Source organism: Syngnathus scovelli, chromosome 22 (genome assembly GCF_024217435.2).
Source record: "Syngnathus scovelli strain Florida chromosome 22, RoL_Ssco_1.2, whole genome shotgun sequence".
In the NCBI taxonomy this organism is placed as follows: Eukaryota; Metazoa; Chordata; class Actinopteri; order Syngnathiformes; family Syngnathidae; genus Syngnathus; species Syngnathus scovelli.
This window is the reverse complement of record NC_090868.1, coordinates 113,109-128,021: the sequence shown is the minus strand read 5'-3', so window position 1 is coordinate 128,021 and position 14,913 is coordinate 113,109. Positions and strand designations below refer to the sequence as shown.

Below are 14,913 nucleotides of genomic sequence, written 5' to 3'. Positions count from 1 at the left end.
AACGCTGACACCTTGCGGACAACTCTTGAACTGCAGCCACTCTGCGCCTTGCTGTTTGTGCGACTTGTCATTGCCAAAGTGTGCCTGCCGCCTGCTTGTGTTTTCAGGAGTTGCTAAGCGCTCAGCTGACTCACCACAGGTGCTTGATGTCTGCAAGCGACGGGGACATCAAAGTTCCAACACGCTTGTGCAACGGGGAGTCACTTTTGCCGCCACGGACGGACGGACGGCTGGATTCGGCGCCACTCGGGTGACATTTTGCTGACTTGCTCTCCAAATTATCTTTTGTGATAAGAAAGGAAACTGCTTGCTTGCTTGCATGCATGCGCTGCTTCAACACATTTGTGTCTGTATGTCTAGGAAGGAAGGAAATGGAGAAGCTAAAAGTCAAGCTAACGCTCCTATGGCTGTGTGCACAAAAACCAAGGCCGGACTTCTGCGCCGCCTCTTCCGCTCGGAAATGTTGGCAGCGGATAAAGAATACACGCCCGTGAGTATTGTTATCCGTCCGTCCATCCTTGCGTCTGTCCGTCACCATCCGTCCGTCGCTTCCAAAAGTGCAAGCCGTTAGCGCCGGCGGTTCCAACCTAAAGAGGTTCTTCTCCGGGCGGAGCCAGAAAGATAAAGTCGCTCCATTGCGCTGTCCAGGGAACTGAGCCAAAAGGCCAAACTGTCAATTAGCTGCTTACGAGGTTGGTTCCAGAGCCCAAGAACAACATCTTGGACGCAATCTGAGCCAAACGGCGGCGGTTGCTCATCACCTGGGCCGCCTAAACGCACGCATGTGGAAGGAATGCTGGTGGGCTTTCCTCACCTTCACGCTTTTACACATGTGCACACATGTGCCCCCCCCCCACGCACCCTGCTGCTCTAAAAACAAACCCCGGGGCCACGCAAATAAACGCAAGCGCTCCCTCCACATGCGACATATGGATGGGGAAGATGCCCCACGTGTAAGATGGCCGCCGAGATTGGCGTGGGATTGTGCGGAGGACAGTGTTTCATTGGTGTGGAAAATGGCTGCGACGAGGTGTGAGAACGCCGTGCGTGCGTGCGTGCGTGCGTGCGTGCGTATGAGCCTGCTGACGTGACGCTAAACGAGCCCGACGGGCTCATTAGCTAGCAGACGATTAATGGGCTTTAACGAGATTCCGCGGCAAAACGAGAAGCGGAGCCTACTGGCTAAGTGGTGCGGAAAAAGCTGCTAAGCTTGATGCCCAACAGGGGGCGCCGCGGACAGAATGTGGATCGGCGGCGGAGCGCCCGGCCGGCCCTCTTGCTCAGCCAAAGCGCTTTTTTTTTTTTGTCTTCACGAGTACAAGTCCTTCTCAAGCCACATGTTGAGAAGCACGCTGCAGCTCCCGACCATCGGGAAAAGTGCACTTGTTGTGGATGGGTCAGCTTTTGAAAAGGCCACGCTGCCTCACTTGTTGGCGGAGGCGACGTCGTCCCAGCGGGCACAGGAAGTAGACGAGCGTCACGCTGTCACCTTCCCCTTGCTTCAAGTGACATCCCGGCTGCGCGCGCTACCGCCTAATTGCTAACAGCATCCCGGGGAGCGGCTGACGAAGATTGGGAGCGAGGGCGCCTTTGCGGGAGTCACGTGACCTTAGCGCCGCTCGTGAGCGTGCTGGCAAAAGTTTGGTCAACAATCTTAAGCTTTTGTTTTTGCAGTCAAACAAGTTGAGAAAAAAGATAGTCCCTAGGAAACGCCTGCCTGCACTTGCCTCAGCAGCTTGGGGGGGGGGGGGGGGGGGGACGCCACCCACCGACCCTCTCCTGGCGCCCCCTTGTGGCTCAATGCAATAGAAGTGTTCAAATGATTGGACTTGAAGCGGCGTCACTGCGGAGGGACAATTTGGCCTTGCCTTGCCTTGCCGTGCAGTGCGCTCGACTTTTTGCCTATCTTGTTGCTCCACGCTGCCGTTTTTTGGTCTCACGGGAGGGTCTTCCCGTCCGCTCTGTCATCTTTGCAGCAGATGTGTCGGAAAAGAAAAGACAACCCCGAAAGCGTTGGGGAAGAAAGGCAATGGTGGAAACGGACATAGTTGGCCAAGGCGCTTTTGTTTAGGCTGACTTTGAAGGGCCAAGAAGCCTCGCTCGCTGGCTCGCTGGCTCGCTCGCATTCTTCTCACACTCGGGGCGGGAACCTTTCCGACGCTTATGACCTTGACTTTGTTTACATCGAGCAGGTGCTAAGCTAGGCTAACGAGCGGCAACACGGGGATCTTCATGCTCACGCCGATCCCGCTGATCTTTATCACAACACGCCGCCGCCTGTGATTTCCTGCCAGCGTCCGGCTTCTGAACTCACGCCGCCGGAATGTTTCCACCTCGGGCTGGGGCGCCGCCCTTTTGCTCTTGTCTATCGGTGCGGGGCGGAAACGCCGGCAAGCAAAAAGAGAGGCCAAAAAGGGGGAAGGAAAGCGTCAGCCAGATGGCGGCTGCGCCGGTGACACGCTCACCCGCACCAGCATCTCCTGGGTGGCCCAATAAACAAGAACACCTGACCTTCCTTCTCCAAATAAAGAGCCAGACCGCAGAAGACGGAACATTCTTCTGCCGCTTGGACTTGTCTTGTTGATCTCCAACATGTGCCACCCACAACCTCGCCGGAATCCTGTCACCCGCTTTGGCGTCCGCTCCGCTTCTTTCTTGACCAGCATGGGCGCAGCGCAGCGCAGCTAACGTCAGGTGCCTTTTGCGGTTCTCTCTCGGAGCCCCGCCGCCCCGCTGTCGCAATTCCGCTTTTTCCCCCGCCAATGGAGTGGTGCTTTCTCATCAGATGGACAAACAAAGGCCCAACGCTGACAAATGTTGACAAAGGCCTTTGGCTTTTTGTCCTTTTCTGCCCTCCCTCCCTCCCTCCGCCCATTGCAAACTTTTGTCCCATATTTGTGTTTTCAGAGTGAAGCGTGACTCTGGAGCGTCAAGAGGAGGCACGCGCGCCGGAAACGGCGCTCGCCCGCTGCGACGGGATGCCGCAAAGGTAAGCACAGCCCAGGTGGCCCACATTTGGGAGCCAGCGTGCGCTAAAAATAGCCAGGAGAAGGAGAAAATAGATGATTCCCGGATCGCTGGAATTCCCGCCCCGGCCGGCCGGTGTCCTCAAATGCTCCCCCAAAAAATGCCATCTGGAAGCGCACCCCATCTCCCACCGTGCGTTGCACCCAGACAGCAAATTCTTAACTGAACTCCGGCGGATGCCTGATGCTTCCTCTTTGCTAATTGCACAGGCAGGAAGCGACAAGCTACGTCTTAGCTGCCGGCTAGCTGCTTAGCATGTTATTGGAATGATTCCCCCCCCCCCCCACCCCTGGCCTGGATGGCGTTACAGCCACTGAGGCGTGTGTTGTGGTTTCCTGTCAAGCTGTGAACAAGAAACTCACTTGAACACGCTGACATTAAAAGCCACATGCTTGAAAAAGACACTTTTATTTTTAGCGCGCAGAGCGTCACTCTGTATGTGCACGTCTGGCCGGGGGAGGGAAATTCATTGTGTGTGGTTGCGTGTGATGTTTGTAATTGTGGCTTGTATGCGAGGACAGGCACCCCCCAACGGGTCTCGCCAGCGTTGTCGAGACATCTTGATTAGGAGCGACGGCGTGCGGACGGACGGCCTTTTTGGCTTCTCCGCAGCCGCGTGACGTTGCGCGTGCACGCTTTGCTATCGGAGTCGTGAAAGATTGTTACTTTGCGCCACCGCGCAAGCAACCGATAGCTTGCAAATGAGCGCTCCTTCAAGCCGTATAAGCGCGGGCGCAGGCAGGCGAGCCGAGGCGCCGAGCACAGCGAGCCGCCGAGTGGCACGGCGCCGGTCAAACGGTCGACGTCTCGTCTTTGGTTTGCTCCGTGGGGAGCCGTGCCGCTTCCCGGGTGACGGGAAGGTGAGGCGATAAGTCACCGTGTCAATGTTGATCCCGGGCCTCGACGGCGGGGCGGGGCGGGGCGACGCTTTGCAAGCTGAGGAATTCCCCCAAACGCACGGCCGCTTTGTTGGACTCGGCGGCGTCGCGGGAAGTCCGACACGTCGCCGCTCACGTCACGCGCCCGCGAGAAACGTGACACGCGGCCGCCGCTAGACTCATTGGCAAGCCGTGTGTGTGACTTGCATGTGCAGGGGAAGCGCGCACATTCACTGACTCGCGCTTGAACACTATCGCTCGTACTATTATGCACACACGCAATCTTACACACAACCGCAGACGCGCAAAGTCTGTCTGTCTCTCACGCTCACACACTCTCAAAAGCAATCTCACACACACACACGCACCATCGCAGCCAAAGTCATTAGCTTGCGCGCGCGCGCGCACGCACACACACACACACACACGCACGCTGTTGCTGCGAGCGCCAAGGCGCTCTTCAGCCTTGAGAAGTTTCCACAGTTCTGGAAGCCGTTAGCGAGGCGGCGGGGGCGCGGCGCGAATCCTTTGAGCGTCGGCTTGGCTAGCCGCAACACTTAACTTGTTAGCTTGTTAGCGCACCACAAACGTTAGCAAATTAGCCGGCGACACGTCCGTCTCGTGCGTCGCTCGTTGGCCCGTCGTCTGTCAGACTCTTGTCACTCGAGGCATTGGCGCGTCGGAACTATAGGGCGTCTTGCGATGTCACGCCGCCACGGGTGACTTTCTCCGCTCGATCCGTTGCCGTCGTCTCGTGCGGGGGTCCAAAACAAACCTGGACAACTGGCTTTCTCATAGCGAGCCCGCTTCCGTGTGTTTGCGCAAAGGTGTCGCGTTCCTCTACCACAGTGGCGCTGACTCAGCGGGAGGACGCCATCTCTCTCGGTGGCGGCGCGTGCGTTCGCGCTGATGAAGCAGTCCAAAGTGTTCTTTTTCCACGCTGCTAAAAAAAGATCCTTCAAAGAGCAGACGAGATGGATTAAGTGTCTGCAATGGTTTCCACGACGACGCAAACAGGAAGTTGAAGACTGGATAATTGTCAAATGGCGGTAAAAAAGAGCGAGGCCCTTGCGAGGAGCGCCGTCACGTTAGCTTTCTTTCAAATCATGTTTGAGAGGAAAATGAAGGACTCCTTCCTGTTGAAGGCGTGCGAGCGTAAATGGGATGATGATGAATTCGTGATGAATGCCAAATTAAGATGATTGCGAGCGCGCCGGGTGAGTCACTTGGTCGTTATCAAACATTATCATCAGCTGGCCATAGCGACGTCATCATCAGCATCAATTAGCCTCATTAGCAACATTAGCATCAAAGCGGCGCCTGTCAGCCCTGCGCCACACGCCTCTTTTTCTTCTTGCCCTCCTTGTTCCTGCAGAAGTCAAGTATGGCGGCCATGGCGGTGGCGGCCATGGTGGTGGTGGCCATGACCGCTCATGGCGGTGGCGGCCATGGTGGTGGTGGCCATGACTGCTCATGGCAGCGGCGGCGGCCGCGACCTTCCTCCTTCCGTCCTGACAAAGCAGCCAGCACCACCGCCAAGGTGATGTCACGCAAGCACGCAGATTAGCCGTGTGTGTGTGTGTGCGCGCGCGTGTTCTCCTGCTGCGTTTTGGTTGACTGGCTGGCTGGCTGGCTGGCTGGCTGGCTGGGGCTGGGGGGGGGTGTCACAGAAGGGCTTGACTTTTGGAAGTCAAGCAGATGATAATTTGGAAGCACCTGGAATGCGGACGGACGAGGCTGAGGACGCATCAAGCACGCAGGCCCTCATCGGGCCCCTCCCTCCTCCCCGCCCCCCCAGCGGCGAGGCTCCGCCCAACGCCCGGCCGCCCTCCCGCTGGTCCCGGAGCCGCTCGCGGCATTCCCGCATCGGCGCAACATCTGGAAGCAGGCGCACGCACGCATGCAGTGCGCTCGAGTCGACACGCAACAAGAAAACGAAGAAGACCTTCTTCTGGGATCTGCTCCGTGACTTCTTTTCTTGGAACTTTTCCTTGCCTTTGTTGTGTTTTTTAATTGTGACTCCGTCCGTCCACCGAGGGAATGTAAGTGTCCTGCCGAGCAGCTGACTCGGCTCGGCTCGGCTCGGCTCAGCGCTCTCTGCGCTGGCTGGCTGGCTGGCTGGCTCGCTCAAGCTCCTCATCTCTCGTTGGCAGAAACGCGCGGCCAACATGTCTGGCGTGGGAGCGCTCCTCCTGGCCGCCTTCCTGCTCTGCTCGCCCGTCGCCGGCCGAGCCCGACCCGCCGACGCCAGAACGTAAGTTGCGCTCTCGTCCTTTTCCTCCGCGCTCGCTCGCTCGCGCACGCACCTTCACGTCTGGGAACTCTCCGAAGAATTTGGTACAGCCCAAGTGGCCCGTTTCACAAGGAAAGACTCAATGCACATTGCACAAGACAGCAAAACGGGAAGAAAGGACTTCAGTTCACGAGACCGAGCGGCATTCCCAAGAAATCAAGGTCCACATCTCAGAAAGTTGGTTCCAGACAGTCTTTCACAACAAAGTCTTTATTTTACAAGATTGAAACTAATTTGACAGCAGCACGAGAAAAAGAGATGCTCTTCAGTAACGCGTGCGCGTGGACATGTATATGGAAGAGGCGGCCGGCGCATGCCTGCATGCCTGACTGCATGCAGGCAGGCAGGCACACACACACACGGCACGGCACGCCACGGCACATGGGGGCCCCTGCATGCGGGCGCTCATCTGCTTTGCATCAGGCGCGTGCGGAAGCACGCTTCCGGAGTGCCCCACTGAGCTTCTTCCGCTTTGGCGACGGGCTCAGGATTTGGCGTCCCTGAGCGCAGAGGCCGGCCAACATGTCCAGCGGCCGGCCAACCGGCTCCTATAGCTGCCTGCATGCCTGCCTGCCCGCTGTTTGTGTGCTCGGAGTGCACCGGCCCGGGGTTCCCAGGCTCCCCTCCCTCGCCCTCGCTGTTTGTTTAGGAGCGCCGCGGCAGCCCGAGCCCAGTTGAGAAACTCGATCCGGGCCGGCCGGCGGGAAAGATAACAGCGCTAAGAAGCAGAACAGAAGGAAAGCAAGGAAAACAACAACCAAAAAAAAACTTGAGAAGAAGAGCGCCGCCTCGGCCCATCTGGACAGAATCAGAGCGGAGCGGAGCGGACGCTATTGTCGGATCTTCTGCGCCTGCAGTGGCACAAGCGTCTGGCTGCGGGACAAGCGTCTGGCCGCGGCGCAGCCCCTCCCTCTGCTGGTTGCTCAGCGCAACAACAAGAACAAGTGGCTCGGCTCAGCTCGGCTCGCCTTGTCATGTCAAGGGCGCCGCTCATCTGCAAGTTAAACTTCAAAGTCGGTCTCAAGTTGACAAGAAAAGAATCTCAATTGTACAAATGGAACCAGGAAGAATTCTGATGTCCTGCTTCAGAGTTGCAAAAGCAAGCAGGGCGGGGCGGGGCAGGGCCCGGCTCTCGGGCCCCCAAGCTGCTGGAAGCGCCGCCCTTCCTGTTGTCGCATTATGGCCGCCAACCTTTGCCTTTTTGCTTTTGCGTAGGCGGCGCTCGGTGACGCATGCGCAGCTGATGCACGACAAGGGCCGCACGCTGCAGGATTTCAAGCGGCGCCTGTGGCTGCAGGAGCTCCTGGACGAGGTCCACACAGCCGAGATCCGTCAGCTCCCGCTTTCCAAAGCCCCGCCGGCGCCGAGCAAGGGCCTGGCGGCCGACTGGTCGCCGGAGGAGCGGGAGGCCACCAACCTGCCGCAGGAAACCCACAAGAGCTTCCGGGACGCTAAGCGCCGCAAGAAAGGACGCCCCGGCAGGCGGAAGGACGCCGACAAGCGCAAGAGGAGGGCCCAAGCCAAGCCGCTCTGAACGCAGGTCAGTCGCATTGTTCCAGACATATGGATGGATGGATGGATGGATGGATGGATGGATGGATGGATGGATGGATGGATGGATGGATGGATGGATGGATGGATGGATGGATGGATGGATGGATGGCAGAGAACGTCATTGCAGCGGGCGCCACTTTGGGATTCCCAAATCTCAAGCCTCAATAGTATATTTTCCAACATTGTGATTATCAATGGTTGGTGTGACCAAAGTCTTTGAAAAACCTTGTGTGTTTGTGTGTGCAGGTGCCGGCGGCCTGCGGCCAGCGCAGCGCAGTGGAGCGGAGCGGACCCCTAAACAGTCGTCTTGCTGTTTGGAAAGACAACCTGGATATTTATTGTGTAAATACAAATCAGTAGAGTAGAAAGTGACGTGGAAATGAAAGATTTTCTTTTGATTCCAACACGCGTGTTGTAATTTATTTGGTTTGAATGTTGTATTTATTGGATTGTTTTTTTCACCATCATGCACTTTACACCGACCAGCAAGTCACTTGACTTTGGTCTTTGCTTGACTTGGAGTTGATCTTGTGTCAATGACGCCCCCTGGCGGCGCTTGCTTTTGCCACTTGCACTGAGATTAAACGTTTGACACAAGCTCTGCACTCGAGTCACCGTGTGGTCTCTTGCGCTCGCTCGGGCGGGCGCTCACTTGCCTGGGCGGACGGACCGACGGAGACGTCGGTGTGGACATGCACCGACAGAAACCAAAGCGAGACGCCATCATCCTGAGGTCTTTTCTCCACGACTGCGCAACTTCCAGATCTTTGGTAGCCTGGAAATAATGCGGCGGGCGGGCAGGCAGGCAGGCAGGGAGGCTGGCAGGATGGCAGGATGGCAGGATGGCAGGCTGGCAGGATGGCAGGATGGCAGGCTGGCAGACCGCGCGCGAACCAGTCGTCGAAGAGTGACGTCACTTCGAGGCAAACGTCGCAAACGCATGTGAAAAGGGCTGAACATGCCCACCATACTGATCTTTTGGGAGACGCAAAAAAACTGGACTGAACATACGAGGAATAGAAAGAACACACACCACGGCCCCGGCCCCAACACAAACTTCAAGCCAAAGTTCCATGGTGGAATTCTGTATGCCTATGCAACTTGACTCGCAGCGTCCTCAGAACATCGCGCCAATAACGTCACATGAGTCATGTCATGTTTTGTTCCCCTCACGAGGTGTAGATCATTTTTCAAAATAAAGAGATCGTCCAGTCTCAGATCAAATAAACGGCAATAATGCTTGAAGTTATTTATACTTTCTTGTGCGGCCAAATGACCTCCAGGTGGCAGCAACGGCCTCCCTCCTTCCTCCGATTGCCGCGTCGAACAAGACGAAGCGGAAGCAGACGCGGAAGCAGGTGGCAGGCGGCAGGCAGCATGTCTCCACCCGGAGGCAAAATCAACAGACCCAAAACGGTAAGAAAGCTCGGCCAGAAACAGCCAAGGCACACTCGAACGCGCGCAGAGACCTTGCTGCTTGACTTTCAAAGTTGCGGACTTCCCTTAACGCCACACAGAGGAACTCATCGCCGGCCGAAGGCGCTTGAGCTCGAGCTCGAACTTGGGCTGCGTCGCTTTTTTTGTTTTGTTTTGCTTTGCTTTGCTTTGTTTTGCTTTGCTTTGCTTTGCTTTGCTTCGGGGCCAAGTGCAGGGAGAAGGAAAGTGTAAATCTTGTGAAATGATACGTGTCAGGAAGAACACGCGAGTTGCCTTCATGTTGGAGCTGCAATGAAAGGGCTGCTTTTTGGGACTGACTGCCCAAATGTTTCGTTCTTTGTACGTGCCGCGCTGGCTTCACGTAGGCAGGCTCCTGTCGCTTGGAGTAAATGTCATGTCATGTTGGAGAAGTGACTTGGACTCCTCGGTTTTTAACATGCACAAGCTGAAATATCTTCAGCGACATGTGATTTCACCCTACAAATGTGTTTTTGTGGCAGGAATTGGGCAAGAAGCTGTTCAAGCGCCGTCGCGTCCTGGGGCGGCAGAAGAAGAAGCGCAGTCAGATTGTGGGCGCCGTGCTGGACCGAGGCCTCATCACCGTCCATCACCTCCGGAAGAGGAAGTGGGTTGCCCGGCAGCCCAGCCCAGCCCAGCGCTTGCCTGCGTGCCTTTCGGGGCGCGTCCACGACATGCGCAATAAAAATGTCTGCCCTCTTTCGGCAGAACAAGTCCCAGGGCCAACATCACCTTGTCGGGGAAGAAGAAGCAAAAGCTCATCAAGCAGCTGCAGCACCTCCAGAAGGACAAGGCGCAAATGGAAGGTGAGCTTTTCAGATCGGGCCACCCATCTCCGACTCGCTCGGCGTGCCGTCGGATACTCTCCTCTGTCTACCGGCCGGCCAACCGGCTGCACTCGTCACACGTGGAGTCGGCGGGCAGCCGACGAGGAGATGCTAATGGCGGTAACGTGGACCGCAGAGGCGCTCGTCGACACAGTCGCCATCGGGACGTACGGAGAGAGAGAAAATAAGACGAGAGCCGCGTCGTAAGCCAAAAGGACGGGCGGGAGCCCCGCCCGGGGACCGACGCGCGGTCGCTCGCGCAAAAGCGAATGTAAAAGTCGAGCGCAACGCCTGTTAACAGACAGAATGCCAAAAATGGCCCCAAGTTGGCTCGGGCACCTTCTCTGCCTCCTCTTGTTGCTGCGGCCGGCTGGCGTACATGGAAACTGGACATTTTGGGGGTGCCAAAGGGGAGCCACGCCTTCACTTTCTAGTAACCATACAAATGTGGTGTGTGTGTGTGTGTGTGTGTGGCCAGTTGAAGCTGCAGCTCATCCACCAAAGAAGAAGGCACGCAAGAAGAAAAGGAGCAGCCCAGCCTGCGAGGACGTCAGCATGGACCATGATGGTCAATAACCCAAATGACTCTCTTGCCGTGGGAATGGTGCTCAGGCACCACAAGTCAGCCATTCCTTTGGCCGGCAGCGCGCAAAAACATGTGGACCTTTTCTTTCCTGAAAATGCGCACACACCCAACGTCCATTGTACTCTGTGCGTGCCTTTTGGTGGATTCAGTCCATTTGACGTGAGTGTTCCTCGCATTCATTTCATGCTCATTGTTTGACTTGAGACTGGAGTGGAAGCGCGTGGCTTGGCAAAGGTGCAATTTCTAATAAAAAAAAGCACCACAAACAGACATCATTCAAATCATTCCGATGAAAATATCTATCCATTCACGCAGGTCAGTAGTATGTGTGATGAGAAGAAAGGATGACACAATAAAGGAAGGAGACGATAAGAAAGCAGTCGCTAAGGCAAGAATTGACCAAATCAATGAGTCGAATCAAAGTGAGAGCCAAATAATGATGAAAAAGAACTTTCAGACAAACGGATTCCAGTCCTGAAAAGGGAGCCAGCCAGCCAGCCAGCCAGCCAGCCAGCGAGCGTGTGGCACCCCGCCCACTTGCATCCCCCTCCCCCTCCCGGAGGACAAAGCCAAAAATGGGTCATCTGCTCGGAACCAGCGAGCTTCTTCGTCCCGTAAGACGAGCAGCTGCCGGCGGCCTCGACTCGACTCGCCTGGTCTCATCTCGGCTCGGCTCCCCTGGCTGCTTCACTCCGGCGGAGGGAGGACCACTCGGCTGGCGGCTGAACGCAATCGGGCGATCGGCTTTGCATCCGGCAGGTGTGTGTATGTGTGTGGACGGGGGCGTGTGCGCCGTGCCGCGCCGGAGCCTGGCGGTACCAGGAGCGATCGAACCTGCGGACGGAAGCGGTGAGTGGCGTGAGATTATACACGGACGTCAGGCAATAGGACCGAGCAACCGCACGCACGCACGCACGGACGCGCCCGCCGTTTGATTCCGTGCGAAGAATGGCGACTGGGCGGGTGACGTCACCGTCCGACGAACAAAGACTCTGAGCGGCGGACGAACATTTTGGAGTTGGCTTGCACGGCGAGCGAGCTGCGCTAGCATTAGCGAGCCTCTTAGGAGGAGGACGAGGATGAGGGAGGGAGGGATCGATCGGCCATCACTCGGCTCGATGCAAAGTCCACTCGGGCGCTCGATCTGACGTCAGCGCGCGTGCAGGCAAAGTCCTTGTGCACTTTGGACGCCAAAGGTCCTGCTAACGATTAGAAGAAGTTGACGGGCCAGGTCTGCACGTGTTTTTCGCTCGTCTGCGCGAATCCAAATTTGACGCCTCTTTGACGTGCCTCTTTTTGTTGCCTCGTGGGCTCTCACGGTCACCGTCGAGTCTTTCGAGTGGGCCCGAGCCCAAAGTGACACCTGCCCGCCTGCGTCTTCGCTGCCTGCGCGGCTGCCTGCCTGCCTGCTCGCCCGCCCGCGCGCGCGCACGCACGCACGGCTTGTTGACTCGTCAAAGTTTTTGCTGTCGGCCACTTCCAGACTGGGCAGTCGGGTGAGGTGACCAGTCCATGGAATTGGGTCTGTCCTTGTGTCCTGTTTTGCGACTGGCGGGCGGGTAACATATGTGTGTCGGTGTGTTGCGCTTCACGTTGACCTCCATGCCCTTTGTTCCTTGCAGACGAGCGACAAGGCCGTCGGCCCGCCTTCCGCCATGACTCGGCCGCTGGTCCCAGCGCTGGTCCTGGCGCTGGTCCTGGCTCTGGCCCCGCCGTGCGTCCGCCCCCAACCCGAGAGCTGCTTCTCCCGGCAGCACGCCAACGCCGCCGTCAACGCCAGGGTGGCGCTCGCCGCCACCGCCGGCGTCACCGCCGCTGCCCGATCCGCAAAGAGCGAGCAGGAATGCGTGCTGGCCTGCTGCTCCCAGCAGGCGCAAGCGGGTGAGCGCCACGTCTCCCCCTCATCGCCTTGATGTCGCGGCGCCGTCCTCATTGTCTCGGTGTCGTCGCAGGCGCCAAGTGCAACGTGGCCGTGTTTAATGGCAACAAGCATGGTGGCGGGGGGAGCGAGGACAACTGCTTCCTGTACCACTGTCCCAATGAGCGCGACTGTCCGCTGATGCAGGCGCCGCCCGGCGTGCGCACCTTCGACATCTTCAAAGGTAACAAAGTTCCGTGATTGCGTCTCGGGAGATGGCCGCGCCTTCGCTAGTAAGCGACCGACACCTACAGACCAGAAGGACATCCGGGTCTCGTTCGTAGCGCTCACGTTCTGCTCTTCATGTGGTTTCCCGCGCAGGTGTGATCCACCCAAGCACCGTCCGTCCCGCCGCGACCTCGATGGCCAGCGCGCCCGCACTGACCATCGCCGCCGGCCGAGACGTTTTCGTGACCGTGGCGGCCGCCAAACCGGCGGACAAGGCGGCTACAAAGCAAAAGAAGGCAAAAAGCGGCGACAAGAAGACAAAAAGTCAAGTGGCGGCGGCACCGAAGACTGCTGCCGCAGCGCCTTTGAGCACTCCGCCTCCTCCGAGCACACCTCGGCCTACGACGTCTGCCGCGAGCGTACCTCCGACAAGCGCCACGACTCCGCCCCCTGTGACGACAACTCCCGCCGCTGCAACGTCCAAGCCTCCGTCTCCTACAACCACGACAACGCCGCCTCCTAGCAGCAAGACTCTGCCCCCCACACCTTCTCCTTCAGCGGCACCCGTGACTCCGACTACGAGCACGAGCCCTCCTCTCCTGACGACGCCTTCGTCACGTCTGACCACAGGCGCTCCGATAACATCCGGCAGCAGCCGTAGTCAAGCGGCCAAGGTGCCGGCAGGTTCCCAGGAGAGCGGCGCCAAAATGTTATCGGGCGCGCCGAGGAGCGGCGTGGTGGCGTTCCTGGTGGCGGGCGCGGTGGCGCTGATGCTGGTACTGGCTGCGGCGCTGGGCGGGCGCAAGGCTGTGGAGTCCTTCGACAGACGCCATTACACGCGGCTGGAGCTCACCGACCTCCACTACGACCTGTGAAGCGGCCGGCCGCGCTCCACGGCGAGCGATATATGGCGGGACACGGCGAGCGGGGAGAATATCTGCAAACTCAGGAAGACGCTCGCCGACGACACGCGGGACTTGACTTGCTGTCTGTCGTTTCATCTTCTTTGAAACCCCACTGAATAGTGGATGAAAAATCCCGCTTTTATTTCCAGGTTTCAAACGGACGATCCACTCTGATTGGGTGACAGGTTGGCCCCGTATCATCCGTCATAAAAATTGTTGTGCAAAGTCAAATGGGGTGTTGACAGAGAGGAGATCTCGGTTTTTCTCACTCTGCTTTCATGGAGGACTCGACAAATGCGTTGTCAGAGAGGCTGAAATCTTGAGCCATTTGACAAGTTTAACTTCAACAGTGGCTCCAAATGACGAACGGATTCTCCAAATAGTCATTTTGAGATTCAGTCAGTTGTCTCTTGATGAATGACTAGTTGCACTTCTCCATCACTTCTCGGCATGTTGTCCATCTGCTCACAAGCACGCGCACGCACACGCACGCACACACACGCACACACACACACACTTTGTTTTAAGATGACGCTTTGGTCGTCTTGAATGGCGAGCGTTTCTTAGCAATTGTAGTGCTCACCTTGACCACATGGTGGCGGCAGCAACTGGCCCAATCGCTCGACACCCTCCCAGCATTTTTTTGCTCATATTTGTCAGATTGTTCATGCTGCTATTGGGTTTAATCCAAAACTAATCTTGTTCTCCAATCAAGCAAGGCTTTTTTCAGAGTTTCTTCTTCTTGTACGCATTAAAACTGGAAAGATTGTTTTTCATTTTGAAAAGCCAATGTCATTTCTACATCGTGTCGTGGTGAAAAGTGACTATTTTAGGGCTGTTGTTTGCTGTCGAGGAAAAAAGTGCAACAAATCGATTTTTACATTGAAAATGTGGGCTGCGGGGGGGGGGGGCGCAAAGGCAGTTTATTTTCGTTGAAATCGCGTGATGGCAGTAGGCTCCAACGAGTTTATTTACGTGGATGTGATTGAATTAATAGGACGTAATCGCACTCGATAATAGTAAATGTGAAAGATTAGAATAGCAGCAGGGCGCTTTGGTGCATGGCAAAAAAAAGTTGTTGGAAGTTTGCAGCAGTCCAAGCGGGAGAGAAAGTAGTCCCTGTGGAATGTGAGTGCGTTTGCGTGTGCAGCGGCTCCCTTTCTCATTCCTTCCTAGGATGTGTTTTGGTCTCAACTTGCCGCCGAACGACGAGGTTGTCGAGCGTGCGGCTCGGCGATCATTTGGTTTGGTTGGCCTTCGAGGCGCTCGCTCGCTGGCTCGCTGGTTCGCTCGCTCGCTCGT

At 57.0% G+C, this 14,913-nt stretch overlaps 3 protein-coding genes across 7 annotated transcripts; all 3 read left to right on the top strand.

The window, feature by feature from the left end:
• Nucleotides 1-109: 109 nt before the first annotated feature.
• On the top strand, nucleotides 110-8,355 carry pthlha (parathyroid hormone-like hormone a). Of its 3 annotated transcripts, XM_049760514.2 has the most exons (8): nucleotides 110-250; nucleotides 361-490; nucleotides 2,908-2,989; nucleotides 5,281-5,445; nucleotides 5,604-5,947; nucleotides 6,059-6,159; nucleotides 7,414-7,738; nucleotides 7,999-8,355. In XM_049760514.2, exons 5-7 carry the CDS (start codon nucleotides 5,627-5,629, stop codon nucleotides 7,730-7,732), a joined length of 741 nt encoding a protein of 246 aa, XP_049616471.1. In that variant the 5' UTR covers nucleotides 110-250; nucleotides 361-490; nucleotides 2,908-2,989; nucleotides 5,281-5,445; nucleotides 5,604-5,626; the 3' UTR covers nucleotides 7,733-7,738; nucleotides 7,999-8,355. The 3 variants fall into 3 exon arrangements, with proteins under 3 accessions (XP_049616471.1, XP_068505751.1, XP_068505752.1); XM_068649650.1 differs by lacking the exons at nucleotides 5,604-5,947; nucleotides 6,059-6,159; XM_068649651.1 differs by lacking the exons at nucleotides 5,604-5,947; nucleotides 6,059-6,159 and having other exon boundaries at nucleotides 2,908-5,445.
• Nucleotides 8,356-9,019: 664 nt separating this feature from the next.
• Nucleotides 9,020-10,890, top strand: LOC125992001 (uncharacterized protein C11orf98 homolog). Its single transcript, XM_049760529.1, has 4 exons — nucleotides 9,020-9,168; nucleotides 9,690-9,814; nucleotides 9,916-10,013; nucleotides 10,513-10,890. The coding sequence occupies exons 1-4, from the start codon at nucleotides 9,025-9,027 to the stop codon at nucleotides 10,608-10,610; spliced, it is 465 nt and encodes a 154-aa protein (XP_049616486.1). The 5' UTR covers nucleotides 9,020-9,024; the 3' UTR covers nucleotides 10,611-10,890.
• A 131-nt stretch (nucleotides 10,891-11,021) lies between these two features.
• Nucleotides 11,022-14,396, top strand: mansc1 (MANSC domain containing 1). 3 transcript variants are annotated; one of them, XM_049760493.1, is made up of 4 exons: nucleotides 11,022-11,379; nucleotides 12,243-12,501; nucleotides 12,573-12,722; nucleotides 12,860-14,396. In XM_049760493.1, the coding sequence occupies exons 2-4, from the start codon at nucleotides 12,276-12,278 to the stop codon at nucleotides 13,579-13,581; spliced, it is 1,098 nt and encodes a 365-aa protein (XP_049616450.1). In that variant the 5' UTR covers nucleotides 11,022-11,379; nucleotides 12,243-12,275; the 3' UTR covers nucleotides 13,582-14,396. The 3 variants fall into 3 exon arrangements, with proteins under 3 accessions (XP_049616450.1, XP_049616451.1, XP_049616454.1); XM_049760494.1 differs by having other exon boundaries at nucleotides 11,323-11,469; XM_049760497.1 differs by lacking the exon at nucleotides 11,022-11,379 and adding an exon at nucleotides 11,888-12,116.
• Nucleotides 14,397-14,913: the final 517 nt, after the last annotated feature.

What these genes read in the sequence shown, in the direction of transcription:
- pthlha (XM_049760514.2), top strand. Translation starts at nt 5,627, where the DNA reads ATGCGGACGGACGAGGCTGAGGACGCATCAAGCACGCAGGCCCTCATC. An exon ending in CGTCCGTCCACCGAGGGAAT is followed by an intron (nt 5,948 to 6,058) that starts GTAAGTGTCCTG and finishes TCTCGTTGGCAG; the next exon opens with AAACGCGCGGCCAACATGTC. An exon ending in CGACCCGCCGACGCCAGAAC is followed by an intron (nt 6,160 to 7,413) that starts GTAAGTTGCGCT and finishes GCTTTTGCGTAG; the next exon opens with GCGGCGCTCGGTGACGCATG.
- LOC125992001 (XM_049760529.1), top strand. Translation starts at nt 9,025, where the DNA reads ATGACCTCCAGGTGGCAGCAACGGCCTCCCTCCTTCCTCCGATTGCCG. An exon ending in AAATCAACAGACCCAAAACG is followed by an intron (nt 9,169 to 9,689) that starts GTAAGAAAGCTC and finishes TTTTTGTGGCAG; the next exon opens with GAATTGGGCAAGAAGCTGTT. An exon ending in CATCACCTCCGGAAGAGGAA is followed by an intron (nt 9,815 to 9,915) that starts GTGGGTTGCCCG and finishes CTCTTTCGGCAG; the next exon opens with AACAAGTCCCAGGGCCAACA.
- mansc1 (XM_049760493.1), top strand. Translation starts at nt 12,276, where the DNA reads ATGACTCGGCCGCTGGTCCCAGCGCTGGTCCTGGCGCTGGTCCTGGCT. An exon ending in CTCCCAGCAGGCGCAAGCGG is followed by an intron (nt 12,502 to 12,572) that starts GTGAGCGCCACG and finishes GTGTCGTCGCAG; the next exon opens with GCGCCAAGTGCAACGTGGCC. An exon ending in CACCTTCGACATCTTCAAAG is followed by an intron (nt 12,723 to 12,859) that starts GTAACAAAGTTC and finishes TTTCCCGCGCAG; the next exon opens with GTGTGATCCACCCAAGCACC.